The sequence below is a fragment of the Scyliorhinus canicula genome, chromosome 8 (assembly GCF_902713615.1).
Source record: "Scyliorhinus canicula chromosome 8, sScyCan1.1, whole genome shotgun sequence".
Lineage (NCBI taxonomy): Eukaryota > Metazoa > Chordata > Chondrichthyes > Carcharhiniformes > Scyliorhinidae > Scyliorhinus > Scyliorhinus canicula.
Genome location: NC_052153.1, coordinates 91,410,128 through 91,434,081, shown reverse-complemented (window position 1 = coordinate 91,434,081; position 23,954 = coordinate 91,410,128). Strand labels below are relative to the sequence as shown.

The window sequence follows — 23,954 nt, the reverse complement described above, 5'->3', positions numbered from 1 at the left end:
ATCTCTCTGCTCGTCCACACTACCAAGAATCTTACCATCAGCCCAGTACTCTGTCTTCCTGTTATTCCTTCCAGAATGAATCACCTCATACTTTTCTGCATTAAGCTCCATTTGCCACCTGTCAGTCCTGCTCTGCAGCTTATCTATGTCCCTCTGTAACTTGTAACATCCTTCTGCACTGTCCACAACTCCACCGACTGTAGTGTCATCTGCAAATTTACTCACCCATCCTTCTACGCCCTCCTCCAGGTCATTTATAAAAATGACAAACAGCAGTGGCCCCAAAACAGGTCCTTGTGGCACACCACTAGTAACTGGACACCAGTCAGAGCATTTCCCATCAACCACCACCCTTTGTCTTCTTTCAGCTAGCCAATTTCTGATCCAAACTGCTAATTCACCCTGAATCCCATGCCTCTATTTTCTGCAATAGCCTACCGTCGGGAACCTTATCAAACGCTTTACTGAAATCCATATACACCACATCAACTGCTTTACCCTCATCCACCTGTTTGGTCACCTTCTCGAAGAACTCAATGAGGTTTGTGAGGCACAACCTACCCTTCACAAAACCATGTTGACTATCTCTAATCAAATTATTCCTTTTCAGATGATTATACATCCTATCTCTTATAAATCTTTCCAAGACTTTTCCCACAACAGAAGTAAGGCTCACTGGTCTATAGTTTACCGGGGTTATCTCTACTTCCCGTCTTGTACAAGGCGACAACATTTGCTACCCTCCAGTCCTCTGGCACTGTTCCTGTAGACAAAGATGACTTAAAGATCAAAGCCAAAGGCTCAGCAATCTCCTCCCTAGCTTCCCAGAGAATCCTAGGATAAATCCCATCCGGCGCAGGGGACTTATCTATTTTCACACTTTCCAGAATTGCTAACACCACCTCCTTATGAACCTCAAGCCCTTCTAGTCTAGTAGCCTGTATCTCAGTATTCTCCTCGACAACTTTGTCTTTTTCCTGTGTGAATACAGATGAAAAATACTCATTTAGCACCTCTCCTATCTCCTCGGACTCCACGCACAACTTCCCACTACTGTCCTTGACTGGCCCTACTCTTACCTTAGTCATTCTTTTATTCCTGACATACCTATAGAAAGCTTTAGGGTTATCCTTAATCCTACCTGCCAAAGACTTCTCATGTCCTCGCTTGGCTCTTCTTAGCTCTCTCTTTAGGTCCTTCCTAGCTAACTTGTAACTCTCAAGCAACCCAACTGAACCATCACGTCTCATCTTCACATAAGCCTCCTTTTTCCTCTTGACAAGTATTTCAACTGCTTTAGTAACCCATGGTTCCCTCGCTCGACCACTTCCTCCCTGCCTAACAGGTACATACTTCTCAAGGACACGCGGTAGCTGTTCCTTGAACATGCTCCACATTTCTATTGTGTCCATCCCCTGCAGTTTTCCTCTCCAGCCGATGCATCCTAAATCTTGCCTCATCGCATCATAATTGCCTTTCCCCCCAGCAATAACTCTTGCCCTGCGGTGTATACCTATCCCTTTCCATCGCTAAAGTAAACGTAATCGAATTGTGGTCACTATCACCAAAATGCTCACCTACCTCCAAATCTAACACCTGTCCTGGTTCATTACCCAGTACCAAATCCAATATGGCCTCGCCTCTTGTTGGCCTATCTACATACTGCATCAGGAAACCCTTCTGCACACATCGGACAAAAACGGACCCATCTAAAGTACTCGAACTATAGTGTTTCCAGTCAATATTTGGAAAGTTAAAGTCCCCCATAACAACTACCCTGTTATTTTAGCCCCTATCCAGATTCACCTTTGCAATCCTTTCCTCTACACCTCTGGAACTTTTCGGAGGCCTATAGAAAAGCCCTAACAGGGTGACCTCTCCTTTCCTGTTACTTAACTCAGCCCATACTACCTCAGTATTCGAGTCCTCATCAAATGTCCTCTCAGCCACCGTAATACTGTCCTTGACTAACAATACCACCCCTCCCCCTCTCTTACCACCTTCCCTGAGCTAACTGAAATATCTAAACCCCGGCACCTGCAACAACCATTCCTCGCCCTGCTCTATCCGTGTCTCCGAAATGGCCACAACATCAAAGTTCCAGGTACTAACCCATGCAGCAGGCTCACCCACCTTATTCCGGATGCTCCTGGCATTGAAGTAGACGCACTTTAAACCACCTTCCTTCCTACACTCCTGCAACTTTGAAACCTTACTCATGACCCCCCCCCCCCCAGGATATTAGTACCCCTCTGGTCCAAGTGTAGACCATCCCGTTTGTAGAGGTCCCACCTACCCCAGAATGAGCCCCAATTGTCCAGGAATCTGAAACCCTCCCTCCTGCACCATCCTTGCAGCTACGTGTTCAACTGCTCTCTCCCCCTATTCCTCGACTTGCTAGCGCGTGGCACGGGTAACAACCCAGAGATAATAACTCTGTTTGTCCTGGATCTAAGTTTCCACCCTAGCTCCCTGAATTCCTGTCCTACATCCCTATCCCTTTTCCTGCCTATGTCGTTAGTACCTATGTGGACTTGGGGCTGCTCCCCCTCCCCCTTAAGGATCCCGAAAACACGAACCGAGACATCGCGGACCCTGGCACCTGGGAGGCAACACACCAACCGCGAGTCTCTCTCGTTCCCACAGAATCTCCTATTTATCCCCCTAACTATGGAATCTCCAATGACTAATGTTCTATTCCTTTCCCCCCCTTCCCTTCTGAGCAACACGGACAGACTCTGTGCCAGAGACCTGTACCCCATGGCTGAACCCTGGTAAGTCCCCCCCCCCAACAGTATCCAAAGCGGTATACCTGTTACTAAGGGGAACAACCACAGGCGATCCCTGTACTGACTGCTTACCCCCAGCCCCTCTCACCATCACCCATCTATCTTTATTCTTTGGCGTAACTACCTCCCTGAAGCTTCTATCTATGACCCCCTCTGCCTCCCGAATGATCCGAAGTTCATCCAGCTCCAGCTCCAGTTTCCTAACACAGTTTTTGAGGAGCTGGAGTTGGGTGCACTTCCCACAGATGAAATCGGCAGCTTCCATGTGTGCCCCTCCTAACATTCTCCAAAGGGCTTATTGTGGCACTTGTTGTTGGTTCATTATGAACAGCAGCCCCAATTGTTCTACGTCGATTTCTCATCGATTTTTCCACCTAATGTACTAGCTGGAGGTAAATCTGGCCAATATTCTTTCTGCTTAACTCATACATCCCACTACTGACTCTGACATCTGCCTTTACCATCCCACTTCATATTGCACTCCAAAATGTCTGTTCACTTGTGAACAAGGACCTTGTCCACCATTAATGTGTTGTTGATAATTCCATGAACATTATGGCCTTAATGGAAACCTGACTAAGCAATGCTGATTCCTGCCTTTCTCCCTTAATGAAGCCTCCCCACTTGACTGATCTATCACTTGTTCTGTCAAATAGTCGTTGTGGGACAGCACATCACCAATCTCACCTTGGCCTAACCACCTACTCTCTCTTTTGTTAATCGCCTTTCACCATCCCATCTCCCATTTAAAATCATAATTCTGTACTTCCCTCCCAAGTATGATATTTTTGTAATGATATGTATATTGACTGGGATGTAAAGAGTTAACAAGTTAATGATAATGCTTCTTGCCACTAGAGGGGACCACAGAACAGTCATATATATCATGTGACTTTGGGGATTCTAGGTTTAGATGATTAGGAGTTGAGAGTTAGGAGAGAGCTGGAAGACGGTCATGCATAGAGAGCAGTTGTATACTTGAGAGTTCTGTAATTTAGAGATAGCACAGTTTTATATAATAACCTACTTTAGGAATGTGAATGGACCTTAGTTAGTAGTGTAATAAATTTATAGTTTTGTTCGTTAACAAAGGTGTGTGTTCTTTATTCAACACTACGCATCTGAGCCATCCAGGTAAAGCAGAATAGAGAACATAACATGCTGCCAGGTGTGGACAGTTCTAACATGGTACCAGAAGTAATCTTAAAGTAGATTAGTAAGAGTTAGGGAGAAAGAAAGAATCTCAATACGAGACAAAAACGTGCAAAGAAAAAACTCAACCACACTCCAGTACCAACAATCAGACTCCAGCATCAACCAGAAACATCACAGAAAGAAATACCCAACTGAAGAGTCATGGAAGGTCTGCAGTTTCCAAAGGCATTCAGCATATCAGGTAATGTAGATGTGAAATGGAAAATATTCAAACAAGTGTTTGAACTTTATCTCTCATCCTCCAATCTCCAAACTGCCAGTGACAAGCGTAAAACTACTTTATTGCTACTCATGGCTGGACCACAGACTACAAAAGTGTATAACTCATTCCACTTTGAGAATGAAGTAGAAAAAAATAACTTTGAACTGGTCATTGAAAAATCTGATGATTATTGTGAGCTTAAAAGAAATGAAAACCTGTGTAAAAGACTGCAAAAGCAACAAAATATGATGCTGGAAGATTCAATTAAATGTCCCGTGCAACTAAAGAATCTAAAAATAGAAGTGCCGAAATATTGAATCGCCAAAGTAAATAAAATGTTGCCTCCGTTCAAGCTGTGGCGCAGTTCAAAATTCATCGTGTTGGCACCCGGAAAAAACAAGTGCTTCAAAAGTTGGACATTTCAGACATGCGCAGTAAAAGAAAGAAATGCGCGATTCAGAATATGAACGTTCTGCGCATGTGCAGCACCAGTTCACACATGGGCACATTGAAAAAATGACATGATCTGCAAGAATACCGGTTTACATTGCGCATGCGCACTTGAAAAAAGAGCGCACTCTGGATGAGGATCGATTTGCCCATGCACAATGCATATTTGCGCATGACGTCACGGACGAGCTGATGTCCGAACGTTGTGGACACGCCCACTTAAAGAAAAACTGTACGGAAATGAAAACAAACTAGCTTTAAAGGCACAGAAATGTTTTTACCTCGCAAGGCAGAACATTGCTTGAATTTGAACAAACAGCTGAAGAAGACTTTTGCGACACCAATGAACAAAATATTTGCAGCATGCAACAAGAACAAAATGTTAACAAATCTAAAACTAAAGAAGATAAATCCTATTGAAGAATATTACTCAGATATGGCAGTTTATTCGGGTTTGATAATTATTCTGTTAGTAACCAGATTGAAAATCTAAATACCACTCTACTAATGGGAGATGAATCCAATACATTGATGGAATTGCATAACGTTGGTACATCAGAAAACAGTGCCCTGACAAATGAACAACCAGAAGAGAAGAACACTGAAAGACTCCACAGAGAGCACTGAAAGACTGCAGAGAGAGAGAGCACCAAAAGACTGCAGAGAGAGAGAGAGAGAGCGCAGAAAGACTGCAGAGAGAGAGAGCACTGAACGGCTGCAGAGAGAAAGAGCACTGAAAGGCTGCAGACAGAGCGAGCACTGAAAGGCTGCAGACAGAGAGAGCACTGAAAGACTGCAGACCGAGAGAGCACTGAAAGACTGCAGACCGAGAGAGCACTGAAAGGCTGCAGACAGAGCGAGCACTGAAAGGCTGCAGACAGAGCGAGCACTGAAAGACTGCAGACAGAGAGAGCACTGAAAGACTGCAGACCGAGAGAGCACTGAAAGACTGCAGACAGAGCGAGCACTGAAAGGCTGCAGACCGAGAGAGCACTGAAAGACTGCAGACAGAGAGAGCACTGAAAGACTGCAGACCGAGAGAGCACTGAAAGACTGCAGACCGAGAGAGCACTGAAAGACTGCAGACAGAGAGAGCACTGAAGACTGCAGACAGAGAGAGCACTGAAAGACTGCAGACAGAGAGAGCACTGAAAGACTGCAGACAGAGAGAGCACTGAAAGACTGCAGACCGAGAGAGCACTGAAAGACTGCAGACCGAGAGAGCACTGAAAGACTGCAGACCGAGAGAGCACTGAAAGACTGCAGACCGAGAGAGCACTGAAAGACTGCAGACCGAGAGAGCACTGAAAGACTGCAGACCGAGAGAGCACTGAAAGACTGCAGACCGAGAGAGCACTGAAAGACTGCAGACCGAGAGAGCACTGAAAGACTGCAGACCGAGAGAGCACTGAAAGACTGCAGACCGAGAGAGCACTGAAAGACTGCAGACCGAGAGAGCACTGAAAGACGACTATGAAAGTCTATCTTTATTTGATCAACAAAAAGACTATGAAGGACTAGCTACTGTATTTGCGTATAGTGACGAAGTGCTCACAAGTAGCATACAAGCTGTGCAGGACAAAGCCGAGACTGACAGATCTCAGCTAGGCTGTACAACAAAACATGACAATCAGTGAAACAATGAATGAATTGAAAACACATCAATTGTGACCAACCAACAAGAAAATGACATTGTGGAGAAGTTGATGCCAGGTGAGAAGCACCAAGAGATCAAAGATAAATTGGATCATCCAGAAGACGCTGATGTCACAAAGCTCAATGATGCATATGATTATCCACAGGAACCTGAGAGCATGAAGTGCAGCGAAACATCAGGTAATGCAAAGGACACTAATACTAAAAAGTTTGAAAATGAATCAAACAATCCAGAAGAAAAGGTTATTGAGCACAAAAAGAGAAACTATGGACCAATAGACTATACACAATGGTACGACTCTGAAACCGAAGAACAACTAAACGGTACAGTCCAATGTAAAGACAAGATAGTGTCTGAACTTGCAGTCATGCTTGACAGACCATACAGTGAGGAAAGAAATCCATCTGGTAACTGAGCAAGAGACTGCGCGACAGTGTGTGAAACACAGCTGCAGGTCGAGGTAGAACAAACAAATATGTGTATAGAAAATACAAAATTCATGCATGATGGCACCAATGCCAGGAAGAACAGGACATTGTTTAGACAAAGGAAGTCACGCCAACGAATTTAATGAGTTCGTATTTGCTCAAAGACCAAAAAGCAAACCAGTTTTTAAGGAAAAGGACACACAACCCGACACCACAATCACAAAAAAAAGACCAGGTCAGACAACAGAAGTGGTTCAACCTGATCGATTTGCGCTGATGACTTGTTGGTACTTCAACACTACCAGATTAAAGACTGAGTACAGACTCCATTTGTGGACTGTAAAAAGTTTTATTTTAATTGTTAACTACTGTACAATTTCAGTACTTAATTACAAGTACATACAATGCTTCTTACTCTACATATGTTTGTAGAAATCTCCAAACATCTTTGGGCAAAAAAAAGGGCGATTTAATGATATATATATGTATATCTTGACTGGGATGTAAAGAGTTAACAAGTTAATGATAATGCTTCATACCACTAGAGGGAACCACAGAACTGTCATATAAATATCATGTGACTTCGCGGATTCTGGGAATAGAAGTTTAGAGTTAGCTGGAAGAGTGTCAGGCATAGAGCGTAGTTGTGTACTTGAGAGTTCTGTAAGTTAGAGATGGCATAGTTTTATATAATAACCTTCTACCTTAAGAATGTGAACGGATCTTAGTAGTGTAATAAATTTATAGTTTTGTTTGTCAACAAAGCTTTGTGTTCTTTCTCCAACACTACGCATCCGAGCCATCCAGGTAAAGCAGAATGGAGAACATAATCTTCACTGCTTTCTCCCCTAAGTCTCTGAACTGGGAACCTCCATCTCATCTCATCATACTCTCCTCTGAGTTCACTGCACTCAAATCATCCTTAAAGCTCTCCTTTTAGTAAACGTCCCAACGCATATTTATGGCCATAATCTTGATCGTTCAGTCTGATGTTTTTTTAATTAAATTAATTCATGGGATATGGGTGTTGGTGGCTAGGCCAGCATTTGTTACCCATCCCTAATTACCCATGAGGATGTGATGATGACCTTTTTTCTCAAACTGCTGTAGGTTGTGGTGTGCATTCACAGTCCTGTGAGGTGGGGGGGGGGGGGGCATTCCAGGGTTTTAACCCAGCGACAGTGAAGGAATAGCTATATATTTATAAATCCGGATGGTGAGTGGCTTACAGGTGAACTTCCAGGTGGTCGTTACCCTATGTGTCCGCTGTCCTTGACTTCCAGATGGTAATGGTTGTGGGTTTGGAAGGTGCAATATGTGGAAGCTTGGTGAGTTCCTGCAGTGCATCTTGTAGATAGTGCACACTGTTGCCACTGTGTGTTGGTGATGGAGGAAATGAATGTCTCTGTATAGAGTGCCAAACAAGTGGTGCTGGTCGGACCTGAAGGGGGTCAAGCTTCTTCAGTGTTGTTGGAGCAGCACTCATCCAGGTAAATGGAGTGTATTCCATCACACTCCTGACTTGTGCCTTGTAGATGGTGGACAGTCTTTGAAGATTAAGAAAGTAAGTTACTTACAACTGATTTCCATCCTTTGACCTGTTGTAGCCACAGCATTTATATAGCTCGTCGAGTTCAGTTTCTGGTTAGTGGTAACCCCCCAGGATGTTAATAGTGGGCGATTCAGCTGTGGTAATGCCATTGAATGCCATCAGACAGTAGTTAGATACTCTCTTGTTGGAGGCGGCCATTGCCTGGCACTTGTGTGGCATGAATGTTTTTTGTCACATGTCAGCCCAAGCCTGGCTATTGTCCAGGTCTTGCTGCAGTTGGACATGGACTGAGGATGAGTGAATGGTGCTGAACATTGTGCAGTCATCAGTGAACATCCTCATTTCTGATTTTGATGGAATGAAGTTAATTGATGAAGTAGACCTTGGATGACTGACTGTGAAGAGTTTGCACTTTCTCCGTGTGTCTGCGTGGGTTTCCTCCGGGCACCCTTCCGGTAAACACCCCAGTCGAAAGATACGCAAGTTATGTTAATTGCCCATACTAAATTGCCACTTGGTGTCCAACGGTTAGATGGGGCTACAGGCTTATGGGGATAGGGTCGTGGAGTGGCCCAAGGTAGGATTCTCTTCAGAGGTTGATGCATTCTCAATGGGCTGAGTGGTGTCCTTCTGCACTGTTGGGATTCTATGAAGATGTGAAAGTTGTATTTTGTTATCTTTGAGATACTTTCTTTATAGGTTTGAAGCGATGATAAGTACACTTGAAGTGACAGGACTACCACAGAAAATGCACAAGCCACTACTGCTTTCTTCAAGAGGCGCTATGACAGGGGATAAAGATATTCTGCTCAGTATCATGTTTGAGACCAATCCTTTGGATGAAAGAGCTGATCAGAGGCTGAAAGTGGAGTCTCACCCACTAGAAATTGTGTATGATGCGGTGAGTGAGATGCGCGCATATATAAAATATATTTTTAAGTTGTCTAGGCTATTCCGCTAGGCTCTGATTGTTATTTTAAATTGCTGGGGTGGAATCCTAGAATAATAAAGCACAGAAGGAGGCCATTTGGTCTGTTGTGCTTGTGCCAGTTCTTTGGTAATACAGTTGATTTACTCTGAGTCTGACTTCCTTGTTGTTTCCCATAGTCCTGTATTTTCAAATAATAATAATAAATTTCACTGCCTTTTTGTCCATGCATTCCAGATCACTTGGTCTTTTGCCAAGAACCTTATATCTGTTTCCTGTAATTATTGACTAGACTGCCAGTAGAAACAGTGTCACTTTATTTATTGTATCTAAATACCGAAACAACTATTACTTTTATTGTAGGTTAGGGAGGCCTGGGCCCATATTTCTTCTTCTTCGCAGACTTTTGGGGGGGTTCTAAGATTCTTTCTCTCCTTGGTGGTGACCAAAAAACTATTGGTTTGTCACAAAAATCCACCGACTCACTAATATCCTTTAGAGAAGCCCATTCTGTGACGTCAGGAACACAGTAATGTGGTTGATTCTTATCTGTCCTCCAAAATGAGTTAGAAAACCACTGAGTTGCATTCCAGATGCAACTAGCTCAACATCTCTTGAGGGCAATTAGGATTGAATAATAATTGCTGGCCTTGCCAGTAATGCTTTCGATCCCTTGAATTGTTTAATCTTGTTATCCTCCTTTGCTTCAACAAGAACAACCCCAGCTTCTCCAACAACAACAGTGAGAACTTTTAATGTGGCCCTAGGGCATTCACAAAATTAATAACAAATCAAAAGTTTGATCAGAGGTAAATTGTGTTTTAAAGAAGTAAGGAGAGAGAGAATCCAAGTTTTAAGAGGAAATTCCAAAGTTGGCAGCTGGATACACCGCCACCAATAAAAATCAGATATTCAAGAGGCCAGAAGGCAAAGCGGATAGACATCTTGGAAAGTCGTAGAGCTGGTAGAGATTACAGAGATCAGGAGCTGCAAGACCATGGGGGCATTTGAGAGCATAGTCAGGAGTGCTCCTTTTCCCAGAGAATAGTGAACCTCAAACAGGCTTCCATGCAGTAGATGCAGATTTGCTGAATTCCTTCAGACAAAAGTTGAAGCTGTTTCTGATTTCAGGACCATTGACCTTCGGAGTGCCTAAATTTTAGTGCAGACAATTTGATTTCCTGGACTACTTCTGATTGTGTAGATGGGTTAGAGTGGAATTTCACAGATTTTTCTATCCCCAGGTTGACCTGGATTTATTTTAATTTTTTTCTCCTGGGAGGTCACACGTTTTGGATGGGGTGGAGAGTGTATATGATGAGATAAGCAAAATATCACATTTGGACCATGGGGTCTTAACTTAATCTTTGTTTGTAAATTATTCAAATATGATTTGCTTTTAATAAATCCATGCGGTCATAAATTATTCCATACTACGGGGAGGCGGTCACATAGTAGTATTGTCACTAGACTAGTAAGCCAGAGGCCCAGAGTCATGTTCTGGGAACCCAGGTTCAAATCCCGCCACTGCAGATGGTGAAATTTAAAAAAAAAAAAAAAAAATTGTTTTTTCAAAAGTCTGGGACGAAAAGTCTAATGTAACCTCATGAAACCATTGTCGATTGTCGTAAAAACGCATCTGGTCCACTAATGTCCTTAAGGGAAGGAAATCTACCATCCTTACCTGGTCTTTTCGGGTCCATACTGCTGATTTCCATCTCCAGGGCCTTTTTCAATTGGGGGGGAACGAGAGGAGAGAGAAAGAATCCTCGAAAGAGTTCTACAAAGAAGAGGAAACATGGGCCCAGCCCTCCCGAACCTACAATGCTACCAGTTGGAAGCCACTGTGGAAAGAGTGAGAGAATGTGGGAGCCAGACACGGAATGGGTGAGGATGGAGGAGATTTTCTGTACAGTAACAACCCTCTAGGCTCTCTCCATGGCAGTGTTCCCATCCCTGCCATCAAAAGACGCGAGCCTAGTGGTGGTAGCTACCCTAACTTGAAACCAGATGAGGCAATACTTCGGTCTGACTGAAATGTCCACCATTGCTCCCGTCTGCAACAACCATAGGTTCACATTAGTCATACTTGCCGTCACCTTTAAGAGGTGGAGACAGGACGGGGTGCCACTGACAGAGGCTTTTACATTGGAGACAGACTAGGGACCTTAGAGGAACTGTCAGAGAGACAGGACCAAATTGAAATTAACTCTGACGTCTACAGGTCAGCAACTTTCTCTGCAAGGAGACGACAGCATACCTACGAACCCCAAAAGGCGCAATGCTGGAGGAATTACTGGACGGCGAACAGCCTGGGGAAGGGAAACTGTGCGAATCTGTACAGACGACACTTAGAAACGATGCGTTCCCCACAGGATGAGACACAGGAAAAATGGGAGGAAGAGCTAGGGATGAAAAAAGTTGAGGACTCTGGAGTGAAGCACTGAGCAGGGCCAGCTCCACCTCCTCATGTCTAAGGCTAAGCCTCATGCAGCTGAAAGTTGTGAACAGAGCACACCTGACGAGATCTGGAATGTGCAAGTTGTTACTGGAGGTACAGGACAAATGGGAGCGGTATCAAGGAGGCCTGACCAACCATGCCCACATGTTCTGGGCATGCCCCAGATTTGTCAGGCTTTGGGCAGCTGCCTTTGAGCCAAAATCCAAGGTTATGGCAGTGAGTGTGAAGCTGAGCACAAAAGTGACAGTCTTCGGGGTATCCAACACCCTTGCCTTTGCTTCCCTAATCGGCCGCCGGAGAATCCTGCTTGGCTGCCAATCAGCAGCACCACCCACAGCTGTCGACTAGCTGGCAGATGTATCAGAATTTCTCCACCTGGAGAAGATGAAGTATACTTGTTTATTCACTCAAATAGCTTTCTGGGTTCACAGCCAAGCCTCATTACATATACTTAGCTGACAGGCCAGATAACCATTCGAATATTAAAACACTAAGTACCAGAGAAAATATTGCTTGATTAGGCTGGTTCTCTGATCTATTTCACAATTTTATTCGTACAAGATAGAGATTTCAAGTAGTTGCAGTTTCAATTAATGAAACTTTAATGGATCAGAGGATGGCTTCCATAAAGCGTGGGGGCCATTCACTAACTTGTTCAAGGACCTGTTCAAATCCAACAGCCAAAAAATCTGGGGGGGGGGGGGGGGCACGCGAGAGCAAATGGGACTGCAGGGAACAGACAGGGATGGGGAGGAGTGAGGAGAAGGCCAGAGGAAAAAGGAGGGGGTGGCTGGAAAACGACGGCCAATACAGAGGCCAGAAGGCCTGGAACAAAGCCAAAAGAAGACGAACCCCCAAAGAAACACCGAAAAAAATGATAAGAAGAGGCGAGAAGAAGGGAGGAGGCTAAATGATAAAATGGGGGAGGAAAGGGAAGGAGCGGGCACTGCTCACATTTAAATAGCAGATAAGTGACACAAGAAAGAACCTGAAAGAATGAATGGAGGGGGTGGGGAAACGATCAAGAGGAGGAAGAGAGAGGGAATCGGGACAAAGGAAAATGATTTGTATATTGTAACCAACGCATTTATCCTTACCGAATGTACAGGGTGTAAAATGTGAAAGTTTCAATAAAAACATTTTTAACAAAAGATATAATTTGCAAAAGGTTGGCCTTGTTAATGGTGGTCTTTTGAGAGAACCGGCTGCCAAGACTCATGATCTGTAGTTTGCAGATGACTTTGGCGTCAGAGTACTCGCTGCACCAAATTACAAGGTGCACTCAGTTCCTTCAATTTTGCATGGAATAAACTCTGCCTGTCCTTTAATGTTGCCGCAAACAAAACTCCATGGGCAGGATTCTCCATCCCGCCAGACCCATTTTCTGGCCCGGTGCACCGCCGGCAGCAGCGGGATCCTCTGTCCCATCAGCCGGCCAATAGAGTTTCCCATTTCTGGCCACTCCCACGCCATCAGAAAATCCATGGGTATGAGTGCACTGCCGCAAAGCGGAGGATCCCGCTGACTGAGAATCCCACCCCATATATCAACCTGCATCTGATTAGCCCAATTTTATACCTCCCTGTATGTGTTGAAGGAGAAACTCTACAATATCTTAAGTAGTTCCTCACACTGGATTAGCAACCTAGACGTGAATTTACCATGACAAGTTGTGATTTATTACCTTGCCACTGCCATCAGTGTGGCCTGCTACCAGTGTGGGCTATGTCTGACTTCTGTCTCATGATATGTGATTTGCCTCTCTGCAGAGAAGGGCAACAGAACATAATGACATAACGTTCGTTGTGATTGAAGGCACCTCAGAGGTGTCGTAAATCATAGTCTGCAAGCGAAGCCCTTTTAAAAGGTAGAACCCTGTTGTGACAATAACGTGTGGGGGGGGGGGGGGGGGGGGGGGGAAGGGGAAGTGAGCTTTCTGTTGACTTAAAATAATCCTCCTTATGAAATGTCAATCATCTACACCCGTTAAAGTTTCATTAATTGAAACTGCAACTACTTGAAATCTCCATCTTGTACGAATAATATTGTTAAATAGATCAGAGAGCTAGGCTAATCAAGCAATATTTTCTCTGGTACTCGGGTGTTTTAATAGTTGAATGGTTATCTGGGCTGTCAGCTAATGAGGCTTGGCTGTGAACCCAGAAAGCTATTTGAGTGAATAAACATAGAAATGGGCATGAGTGGCACGGTGGCACAGTGGTTAGCACTGCTGCCTCACAACACCAGGGACCCGGGTTCAATTCTGACCTTGGTTGACTCTCTGGAGTTTGTACTTTCTCCCTGTGTCTGCATGGGTTTTGTCTGGGTGCTCCAGTTTCCACCCACAGTGAAATGATGTGCAGGTTAGGTGGATTCGGCCATGCTAAAATTGCCCCTTAGTGTCCAAAGATATGTAGGTCAGTTGGGGTACAAGGATAGGACGGGGGAATTCAGTCTCAGTGCGTTACTCTTTCAGAGGGTCGGTACAGAATCGATGGACCAAATGGCCTTCTGTACTGTCGGGCTTCTATAAAATGCCACTCTTGGCATGCAGGGCCTTTTTGCAAGGCATGCATTAGCATAGTGTCCTGAGGGGGCCATGCTTGGTAGTAGGGCATTGAAGTAGCATGGACGGAGCATGGGGGTGTGAGTGGTTGGTGGGTGTGAGGGTTGACGGGCCTAATCCCACAGCACCATAGGAGGCCTTTTAAACAGCCCACCTTGGCACTTCTCTGAATGTTTTCCTGGGTTTTCCAGCCTGACTCCAGCTTGTACCCACCCCCACACATTGACAATCTTGGGGGAACCCGAGGTGGGTGGCTGAGCTGGGATTTTTCATGACTCCTAATACACCCACCTCCAGGATGAAAATCCAGGCTTCTGAATTGAATGGTTCTTTTACTGAGCTGCTCGGAACCACCACCTACAATGTTAAAGTTAGGAATCTGTGCACTTTCTCCCTGTGTCTGCGTGGGTTTCCTCTGGGTGCTCCTTTTTCCTCCCACAGTTGAAAGATGTGCAGGTTAGGTGGATTGACCATGCTAAATTGCCCCTTAGTGTCCAAAGGTTAGGTGGGGTTACTGGGTTATTGGGATAGGGTGGATGCATGGGCTTAAGTAGGGTGTTTTTTTACAAGGGCTAGTGCTGACTCGATGGGTTGATTGGCCCCCTTCTGAACTGTAAATACTATGATTCTGTGAACACCCAGTGCTTGCAATTATATAGATGTGTGCAGCTGTATCAAGATTCAAGAAACTTGACACCATCTGGGGCACAGCAAACCCATGTCACTGCCACCCTTGCCACTGGATGAGGTATCTTCACCAGCGACAAACTGCTGGATAATACACTGTCAAAATCTTGCTGCTCCAGGAAGGTATTGGACAGGAAAATCCATCGGCATAAGACCTGCAGCAGTCTAGATACTTCCCACAACATTGAGTCATAAAGGTCTAAAGCACAGAAAATGTCCTTTGGCCCATTGCGTCTGCACCAGACAAAACAGCCACCTTAAGTATTCTAATCTCAATTTCCAGCACTTGGCCCATAGCCTTGTATGCCTTTGCATCGCAAGTGTACATCTAAATGCTTACATGTTGTGAGGGTCTCTGCCTCGACCACCTTCGGGCAGTGAGTTCCAGACTCCTTTGTTTGTAAAGATTTTTACTCACATCCTCTCTAAACCTCTTGCCTCTTGAATCTATGCCTCCAGGTCATTAAACGCTCCACCAAGGGGAAACGTTTCTTACTGTCTTCTCTATCTATGCCCCTCATAATTTTATACATTTCAACCATATTCCCCCCTCAGTCTCCTCTGCTCCAAGAAAAACAACCCCAGTCTATCCAATGTCTCTCCAAAGCTAAAACTCTCCAGTCCTGCCATATCCTTCCTCCTTTTAAATTCTATGCCTTGACTAATAAAGGCAAGTATTCTATTTGTCGTCTTAACCACTGTATCCACCTGCCCTGCTCCCTGAAGGGACGTGTGTACATGCACACCAAAGTCCCTCTGATCCGCGGTACTTCCCAGGATCCTGCCATTCATCACGTATTCCTTGTTTTGTTCTGCCCAATTGCATAACCTGACACTTAACCGGATTGAATTCCATTTGCCACTGATTAATCTTTTTTTTAATCTTCATTACTTGGGAGAAACTGTGTCTGATAGTCGCAAAAGATCTGAACATTCATTGAGCGGAATTCCATTCTGATTATAATAATAATCTTTATTAGTGCCACAAGTAGGCTTACATTAACACTGCAATTAAATTACTGTGAAAATCTCCTCGTCGCCACACTCCGGCGCCTGTTTGGGTACACAGAGGGAGAATTCAGAATGTCTAATTCACCTAACAGCGTGCCTTTCGGGACTTTTCGGAGTAAACCAGAGCACCCAGAGGAAACCCAAGCAGGGAAAAACGTCCCATCGAACCTGGGACCCTGACGCTGCAAAGCAACGGTGCTAACCACTGTGCTATCCACCTGACCAGCCTGTCTATATCTATACATGTTATCTAATGCTATCCTCCTCATTATTTATCAGCTCACCAACTTTCGTATCATCTGCGAGCTTACTGATCAACCCTCTTACATTCATACCTAATATAATTTATGTAAACCATAAACAGCAAGGATCCCTGCAGGACCCCGCTGGATACAGTCTTCTTATTAGAAACATACCCCTCGGCCATCACTTTCTGCTTCATGTCACTCAGCCAATTCTGGCCTCAAATTTGCCAAATATCCTTGAACCCCATGGGCTCGTGCCTTCTCTGTCAGTCTCTCTTGTGGGACCTTGTCAAAAGCCTTGTTAAAGTCCAAGTACACTTTTAATTAATTGCTCATCTAATAATAATAATCTTTCTAATAAGTAGGTTTAGATTACATTGCAATGAAGTTACTGTGAAAATCCCCAAATCACCACACTATGGCGCCTGTTTGGATACACGGAGGGAGAATTCAGAATGTCCAATTCACCTAACAGACACGTCATTCGGGACTTGTGGGAGGCAACCAAAGGAAACCCACGCTGACACGGAGAACTCCGCACGGACCATGACCAAAGCCGGGAATCTAATCTGGGTCTACTCACCTGGTCACCTCTTTGAAAAATTTAATCAAGTTCATTAGACATGACCTCCCCTGTCTCCAAATGCAGATTAATTGAGGGTCTCAGGATTGCTTCCAATAGTTTACCTACCATTACGTTAGACTGACTGGCCTGTAGCTTTCTGGTTTATCTCTTTTTCCCTTCTTGAATAATGATACGACATTGGCTATCTTCCAGTCCTCCGGCACCTCTCCTGTGGCAGGAATTAAAAATGCCAACGCCCCTGTTACATCCTCCCTTGTCTCACTCAACAGCCTGGTCCCTTCTGGGGACATGCTGGATGATTGATAAATAAGCTTGTCAACATTGTCCATAAGTTTACAAAAAAGCCAGAAGTATACAAAAAGGTTAACCGTGTAAGTGGGGATTACTGGGTTACAGGGATCGGGTTGAAATGTGGGCTTGTGTAGGGTGTTCTTTATAAGGGCCGGTGCAAACTCGATGGGCCGAATGGCCTCCTTTTGCACTGTAAATTCTATGATTCTATAATTCAAAAGATGCAATTTTTGCACTCTATTTTCTTCGGTAAATGTTCTATTCTGGATTGTTCTAATGCATATTAGAAAAAAATACATGATTAAAAACATGCCAGTGGCGTTCCAGTTAGTTTTTTTTAAAACTTGGCCTGTTGTTCCAACTGCTGCTTTACTTTTACCCACTTGCCCTCTTCCTCATTTGAGGTTTACAGTTGGACCCATTTTCTGTATAAGTGTTATAAAAATGTTGTGTCATTCTATCTGTTAAGCAGAGTACTCAATTTAGATAATTTTACATTATTATTATATATCAATTCCAATTCCAACAGAGAACTGTGAACAGGTTAATTGACTTTTTTCGACCTCCAACGGATGTTCAGCTGGAGGAACTGACATCAGCTACTTTGATGAAACTTGAGGAATTCCGGGACAAAACTTCAACTGGTAAAGATCAATATATATTTTTGCATTGATTTTGATCAAGATGCTTTGAAATAGTTTTCATGTGCTGTTTATGGAGTAACTGAGTCACTGCAAATTCTATTATTTGTTGGGAGTATTGCCCAAAAATGTGGAAGCAAAGAGTTTGGATGGAAAGAGCTATCAATTTTGTTTTTGTAAGAATAATCTTTTAGTGTCACAAGTGGGCTTACATTAACACTGCAGTGAAGTTGGACTTCCGGTGGCGGCAATGCGGAGCTAAGCCGCACGTTCAGCAGCTCCCGCGAATAACGGACTTTGGGGCTCTTTTCAGGGCCCCCAACGGAACTTGGTCGACGAATCCCGACGTGGGAAGGGGACTGGAGTCGATCCCTACGGTCTTATGGTCCGGACCAGGAGTGGGGTAAGAAGAAAAACGGTGGAAGCACCCCTGGAAAAGCGGGGGAAGAAAAACAAAATGGCGGCCGGCAGAGGAGTGGAGGCAGTGGGCGCAGGAGCAGAAGGAGACTCTGCTGCGCTGCTTCCAGGAGCTTAAGGTGGAGCTGCTGGAGTCGTTGAAGGTTACCACCAGAGAGCTGATGGAGACTCAGATAGCCCAGGGGGCCGCGATCCGGGAGCTGCAGAAGCAGGCCTCCGAAAGGGAGGATGAGGCCATGGCCATCGCAGGGAAGGTGGAGATGCACGAGGCGCTCCATAAAAGGTGGCAGGAGCGGTTCGAGGAGCTGGACAACTCGTCGAGACGGAAGCATTTGCGGATCCTGGGCCTCACGGAGGGGCTGGAGGGGTCGGACCTGGCGGCCTATGTGGTCATTTTGTTGAACACGCTGATGGGGGCTGGGTCCTTCCAGGAGCCCCTGGAGTTGGAGGGGGCCCACAGAATTCTGGCTAGGAGGCCCAATCCGAACGAGCCGCCGCAGGCAGTGTTGGTGAGATTTCACCGGTTCGTGGATCGTGAGTGCGTGCTCCGGTGGGCCAAGAAGGAGCGGAGCAGCAAGTGGGGAGAACACGGAGGTGCGGATCTTCCAGGACTGGAGTGCGGAGGTGGCGAAGCGTAGGGCCGGGTTCAACCGGACGAAGGCGGTGCTCCACAGACGGAGCGTGAAGTTTGGCATGTTGCAGCCGGCGCGTCTGTGGGTCACCTACAAGGACCGGCACCATTATTTTGTGTCCCCGGAGGAGGCGTGGGCCTTTGTGCAGGCTGAGAAACTGGACTCAAACTGAGAGTCTAAGATGGGGGATGTTGTATAATACTGTACTTGCGTTTGCTCTGTTTAATGCAAGATGTGGGTTGGCCTTAGGGTGGGTGGGGTGATGTCGTTATGTCTTTTTTGTATGGGTTTTTTGTATGGGTCTGGTGGACGGGTTCGGGCAGGGGGGTAAACGGGGGGTTCGGGGAGCTGGTGGGGGGGGACTGGCAATAGGAGTTGCCCTAGAGGAGGCGGGGCTGGGCAGGGCGAAAGCGCGGGCTTTCCTCGAGTTTCCCGCGCTGTGAGATGGTGGGGGCGGAGTCGGGGCTGAGAAGCGCGGGCCATTGCTGGCTGTTTTCTTTTCCCGCGCAAGAGCGGGGGGGGGGGGGGGGTAGGAGGACCTGCTGATGGGCACGAAGGAGGAGGGGTAGCCCCACGTGGGGAGGAATCGGAGGGAGGGCGGGAGTCGCCGGGGTCAGCAGAAGTTAGCTGGCTCACGGGAGTGCTATGGAGGGAGGGGCGCGGCTAGGAGGGGTCCTAGCCTTGAGGGAGGGGGGGGGGGGAACCGGGTTGCTGCTGAAACGGTCAGGAAGGAGCTAGAGAATGTAGGGGGTGCTGGAGGGGGGGAGTTGCCGCCGTGGGGAACTGGCAGAGCGGGGAACACTGGCCAGTGGTGGGCAGGGGATGGGTTATGGCTAATCGGCAGGGGAGGGGGGCAGGGAGCCCTCTGATCCGGCTGATAACCTGGAATGTGAGGGGGCTGACTGGAAGCTCAGTGGAGGAAAGCACAGGGGGCAGTGTATGAATATGGGGAGAAGGCAAGCAGGATGCTGGCACACCAGCTCCGAAAGTGGGATGCGGCCAGGAGATTGGGGGAGTGACGGATAGAGCTGGGAAGGTGGTGCGGACGGGGGTAGATGTTAATGGGGTCTTCAGGGACTTCTATCAGGAACTGTACCGGTCTGAACCCCCGGTGAAGGGGGGTGGAATGGGGCGCTTCTTGGACAAGCTGCGATTTCCGAGGGTGGAGGAGGGGCAGGTGGAAGGACTGGGGGCGCCGATCGAGCTGGAGGAGTTGGTTAAAGGGATAGGGAGCATGCAGTCGGGGAAGGCGCCGGGGCCGGATGCGTTTCCGGCGAAATTCTGTAAAAGGTATGTGGACCTGTTGGGCCCCCTGTTGCTCCGGACCATTAACGAGGCAAGGGAGGGGGGAGGGGGGGGGGGGGGGGGGGGGGGGGGCTTTGCCCCCAACTATGTCACGGGCGCTGATTTCCTTGATCCTGAAGCGGGACAAGGACCCTCTGCAGTGTGGGTCATATAGGCCGATCTCGCTGCTAAATGTAGACGCCAAGCTGCTGGCAAAGATCCTAGCCACAAGAATAGAGGATTGTGTGCCGGGGGTCACTCATGAGGACCAGACGGGGTTTGTGAAGGGAAGGCAGTTGAATACAAACGTACGCAGGCTCCTCAACGTTATTATGATGCCGACTGTGGAAGGGGAGGTGGAGATAGTGGGGGCATTAGATGCGGAGAAGGCCTTTGATAGGGTTGAGTGGGAATATCTGTGGGAGGTGTTGGAGGGGTTTGGGTTTGGGGAGGGGTTTGTCCGTTGGATAAGGTTGCTCTATGAGGCCCCGATGGCGAGTGTAACCACGAATAGGAGGAGGTCGGAGTACTTTCGGCTGTACCGGGGGACGAGACAGGGGTGTCCCCTGTCCCCCTTGCTCTTTGCGTTGGCAATTGAGCCCCTGGCCATGGCGTTGAGAGAGTCAGGGAACTGGAGGGGCCTGGTGCGGGGTCGGGAGGAGCATCGAGTGTCGCTTTATGCGGACGACCTGTTGCTGTATGTGGCGGACCCGGTGGGGGGATGCCGGAGGTGATGAGGATTCTTAGTGAATTCGGGGGCTTCTCTGGGTATAAGCTGAACTTGGGCAAGAGCGAGTTGTTCGTGGTGCACCCGGGGGATCAGGAGGAGGGGATTGGTAGGCTCCCACTGAAGCAGGCAGGGAAGAGCTTCAGGTACCTAGGAGTCCAGGTGGCTGGGAGCTGGGGGGCCCTGCACAAGCTCAACCTCACAAGGTTGGTGGAGAAGATGGAGGAGGAGTTCAAAAGGTGGGATCTGTTACCACTGTCACTGGCCGGGAGGGTGCAGTCCGTTAAGATGACGGTGCTCCCGAGGTTTTTGTTCCTGTTCCAGTGCCTCCCCATCCTTATCCCGAAGGCCTTTTTTAGGAGGGTCAACAGGAGTATTACGGGATTTGTGTGGGCGCATGGGACTCCGTGGGTGAGAAGAGTGTTCCTGGAACGGGGCAGGGATAGGGGGGGGCTGGCATTGCCCAACCTCTGTGGGTACTATTGGGCTGCCAACGCAGCGATGGTGCGTAAGTGGGTAATGGACGGGGAAGGGGCAGCATGGAAGAGGATGGAGGTGGCGTCCTGTGTGGGCACGAGCCTGGAGGCGCTGGTAACTGCGCCGTTGCTGCTCCCTTCAACGAGGTATACCACGAGCCCGGTGGTGGTGGCTACCCTCAAAATTTGGGGCAATGGAGACGGCATAGGGGAGAAGTGGGGGGCTCGATGGAGGCCCCGATACGGGGGAACCATCGGTTTGTCCTAGGGAGCATTGATGGCGGATTTCTGGGCTGGCACAGGGTAGGGGTTAGGAGGTTGAGGGACCTGTTTGTGGAGGGGAGGTTCGCGAGCTTGGGGGAGGTAGAGGGGAAGTTTGGGCTCCCCCCGGGGAACATGTTTAGGTACATGCAGGTGAGGGCGTTTGCCAGGCGGCAGGTGGAGGGGTTCCCCTTGCTGCCCCCACGTGGGGTGCGGGACAGGGTGCTCTCGGGGGTGTGGGTTGGAGGAGGGAGGATTTCGGACACATAATGCAGGAGGTAGACGAGGCGTCGGTGGAGGAACTGAAGGGGAAATGGGAAGAGGAGCTGGGTGAGGAGGTTGAGGAGGGGACGTGGGCGGATGCCCTGGAGAGAGTGAATTCCTCCTCTTCCTATGTGAGGCTTAGCCTCATACAGTTCAAGGTGCTGCATAGGGCCCACATGACTGGGACGAGGATGAGTAGGTTTTTCAGGGGCGAAGACGGGTGTGCTAGGTGCTCGGGGAGCCCAGCGAACCACGCCCATATGTTTTGGGCGTGCCCAGCGTTGGGGGAGTTTTGGAAGGGGGTAGCAAGGACGGTGTCGATGGTGGTGGGATCCAGGGTCAAGCCAGGCTGGGGACTCGCAATTTTTGGGGTTGCAGTGGAGCCGGGAGTGCAGGAGGCGAAAGAGGCCGGTGTTCTGGCCCTTGCGTCCCTAGTAGCCCGGCGGAGGATCTTGCTCCAATGGAAGGATGCGAGGCCCCCAAGCGTGGAGGCCTGGATCAATGATATGGCGGGATTCATTAAATTGGAGAAGGTGAAATTTGCCCTGAGGGGATCAGTACAAGGGTTCATTAGGTGGTGGCAGCCTTTCCTGGACTTCCTGGCGGAACGGTAGGGAAATAGGCCGGCAGCAGCAGCAACCTGGGGGGGTGGAGGGGGGGGGTTTGGTTCGGGGGGGAGAACTGTGTACATGGATTTGTGGGATGTGGCGGGTGTTATCTCTTTCCCTTTTGTTGTTTGGGTGTTTTTTTGTTTTTTCTTTTGTTTGCAGTTGCTTTTGCAGTTGGGTGGGTGTTGTTCTTGGGTTTTTACTGCGGTTGTTCTGTTAATATTGTTGTGATGTTTATATTTTGTAAAAATCTTAATAAAATTATTTTTTTAAACACACTGCAATGAAGTTACTGTGAAAATCCCCTCGTCGCCACACGACTGTGTCGCCTGTTTGGGTACACTGAGGTGAAATTCAGAATCTCCAATTCACCTTAGAAGCACGTCTTGTGGGCATTGTGGGAGTAAACCGGAACACCCTGAGAAAACCCACATGGACAAGGGGAGAACGTGCAGTCTCCGCACAGACCGGGGAGAACATGCAGTCTCTGCACACTGGGAGAACGTGCAGTCTCCGCGCAGGCACAGGGAGAACGTGCAGTCTCCGCACAGACACGGGGAGAGTGTGCAGTCACTGCACAGACAGGGGGAGAACGTGCTGTCTCCGCGCAGACTCGGGGAGAATGTGTTGTCTCCGCGCAGACACTGGGAGAACGTGCAGTCTCCGCACCCACAGCAACTTATGCCAGGCGTCCCTGGCGCTGTGTAGCAACCGTGCTAACCGTTGTGCTACCTTGCCAACCATTACACTTGAGCTGATATGGACTTGGTATGTGATGCATAATTTCAAAGTTCACTGAAGACAGGAAAATCAGAATTTATTTTACAATAAGCAATGTGGTTACATCTTCAGGAGAACATAGACTGGTGAAATAGCAGCTGAAATTTAACACATTGAAATGGGAAGCAATATATGTTGATAGGATGAATGGAGGAGGGAAAATAAAGTAAATTGTCCACCATTTTAAAACTGTAGGAACAGACCTCTGTGTATACAAACAAATCTTTGAAGGTGATTGGAGAAGGCTGTTTTAAAAAACAAACGGTACGGGATCCTTGGCACAATTAATAGAGGACTGGAGTGTGAAAGCAAGGAGGTTATGCTATACTTGATATTAATGCTATCCAGAAGTAACTGTGCCTTCAATTCCATTTCTCTAATCTTTTATGATGTTTTCTTTATATTAGATTTAATGCACTGTAAAACTAAAGCACCAAATTGCAAAAATTAATATCATAGACACAATCTACCAGCCTCGTCGCACCCCCGTTCCGGGGGCGTGACATGGCTGATAGATGTGGGAGAGGTCTCTTCCGGGAACTACCTGGCTCGCTACGCCTCAATAGATCTAACGTGATCTTGTGAGACGTCGCAATCTGAATCCCGCTCATCGTGGGCAGGATCAGTATTTGACAACTCTACATATTAGCTAGTCTCGCTCTAATATGCAGCTTGCTTAATCTACCTGAGGCTGGGATCTAACCTCTTCGCCTCGGAGACCTTAAACGGGAACCAGGTGGAATGGCACCTGCCAGAGGTCTCCCAGGGGACTGAGGCCACCGGGTGGTTTTCCACT

At 47.3% G+C, this 23,954-nt stretch overlaps 1 protein-coding gene across 1 annotated transcript in view; it reads left to right on the top strand.

Moving 5' to 3' along the window:
- vps13a (vacuolar protein sorting 13 homolog A) overlaps positions 1-23,954 on the top strand; it is a 634,190-nt gene that overhangs the window by 144,769 nt on the left and 465,467 nt on the right. Inside the window, 2 exon segments of the mRNA XM_038803880.1 lie at positions 8,993-9,194; positions 17,598-17,712. Coding sequence (XP_038659808.1) covers positions 8,993-9,194; positions 17,598-17,712 — 317 coding nt within the window.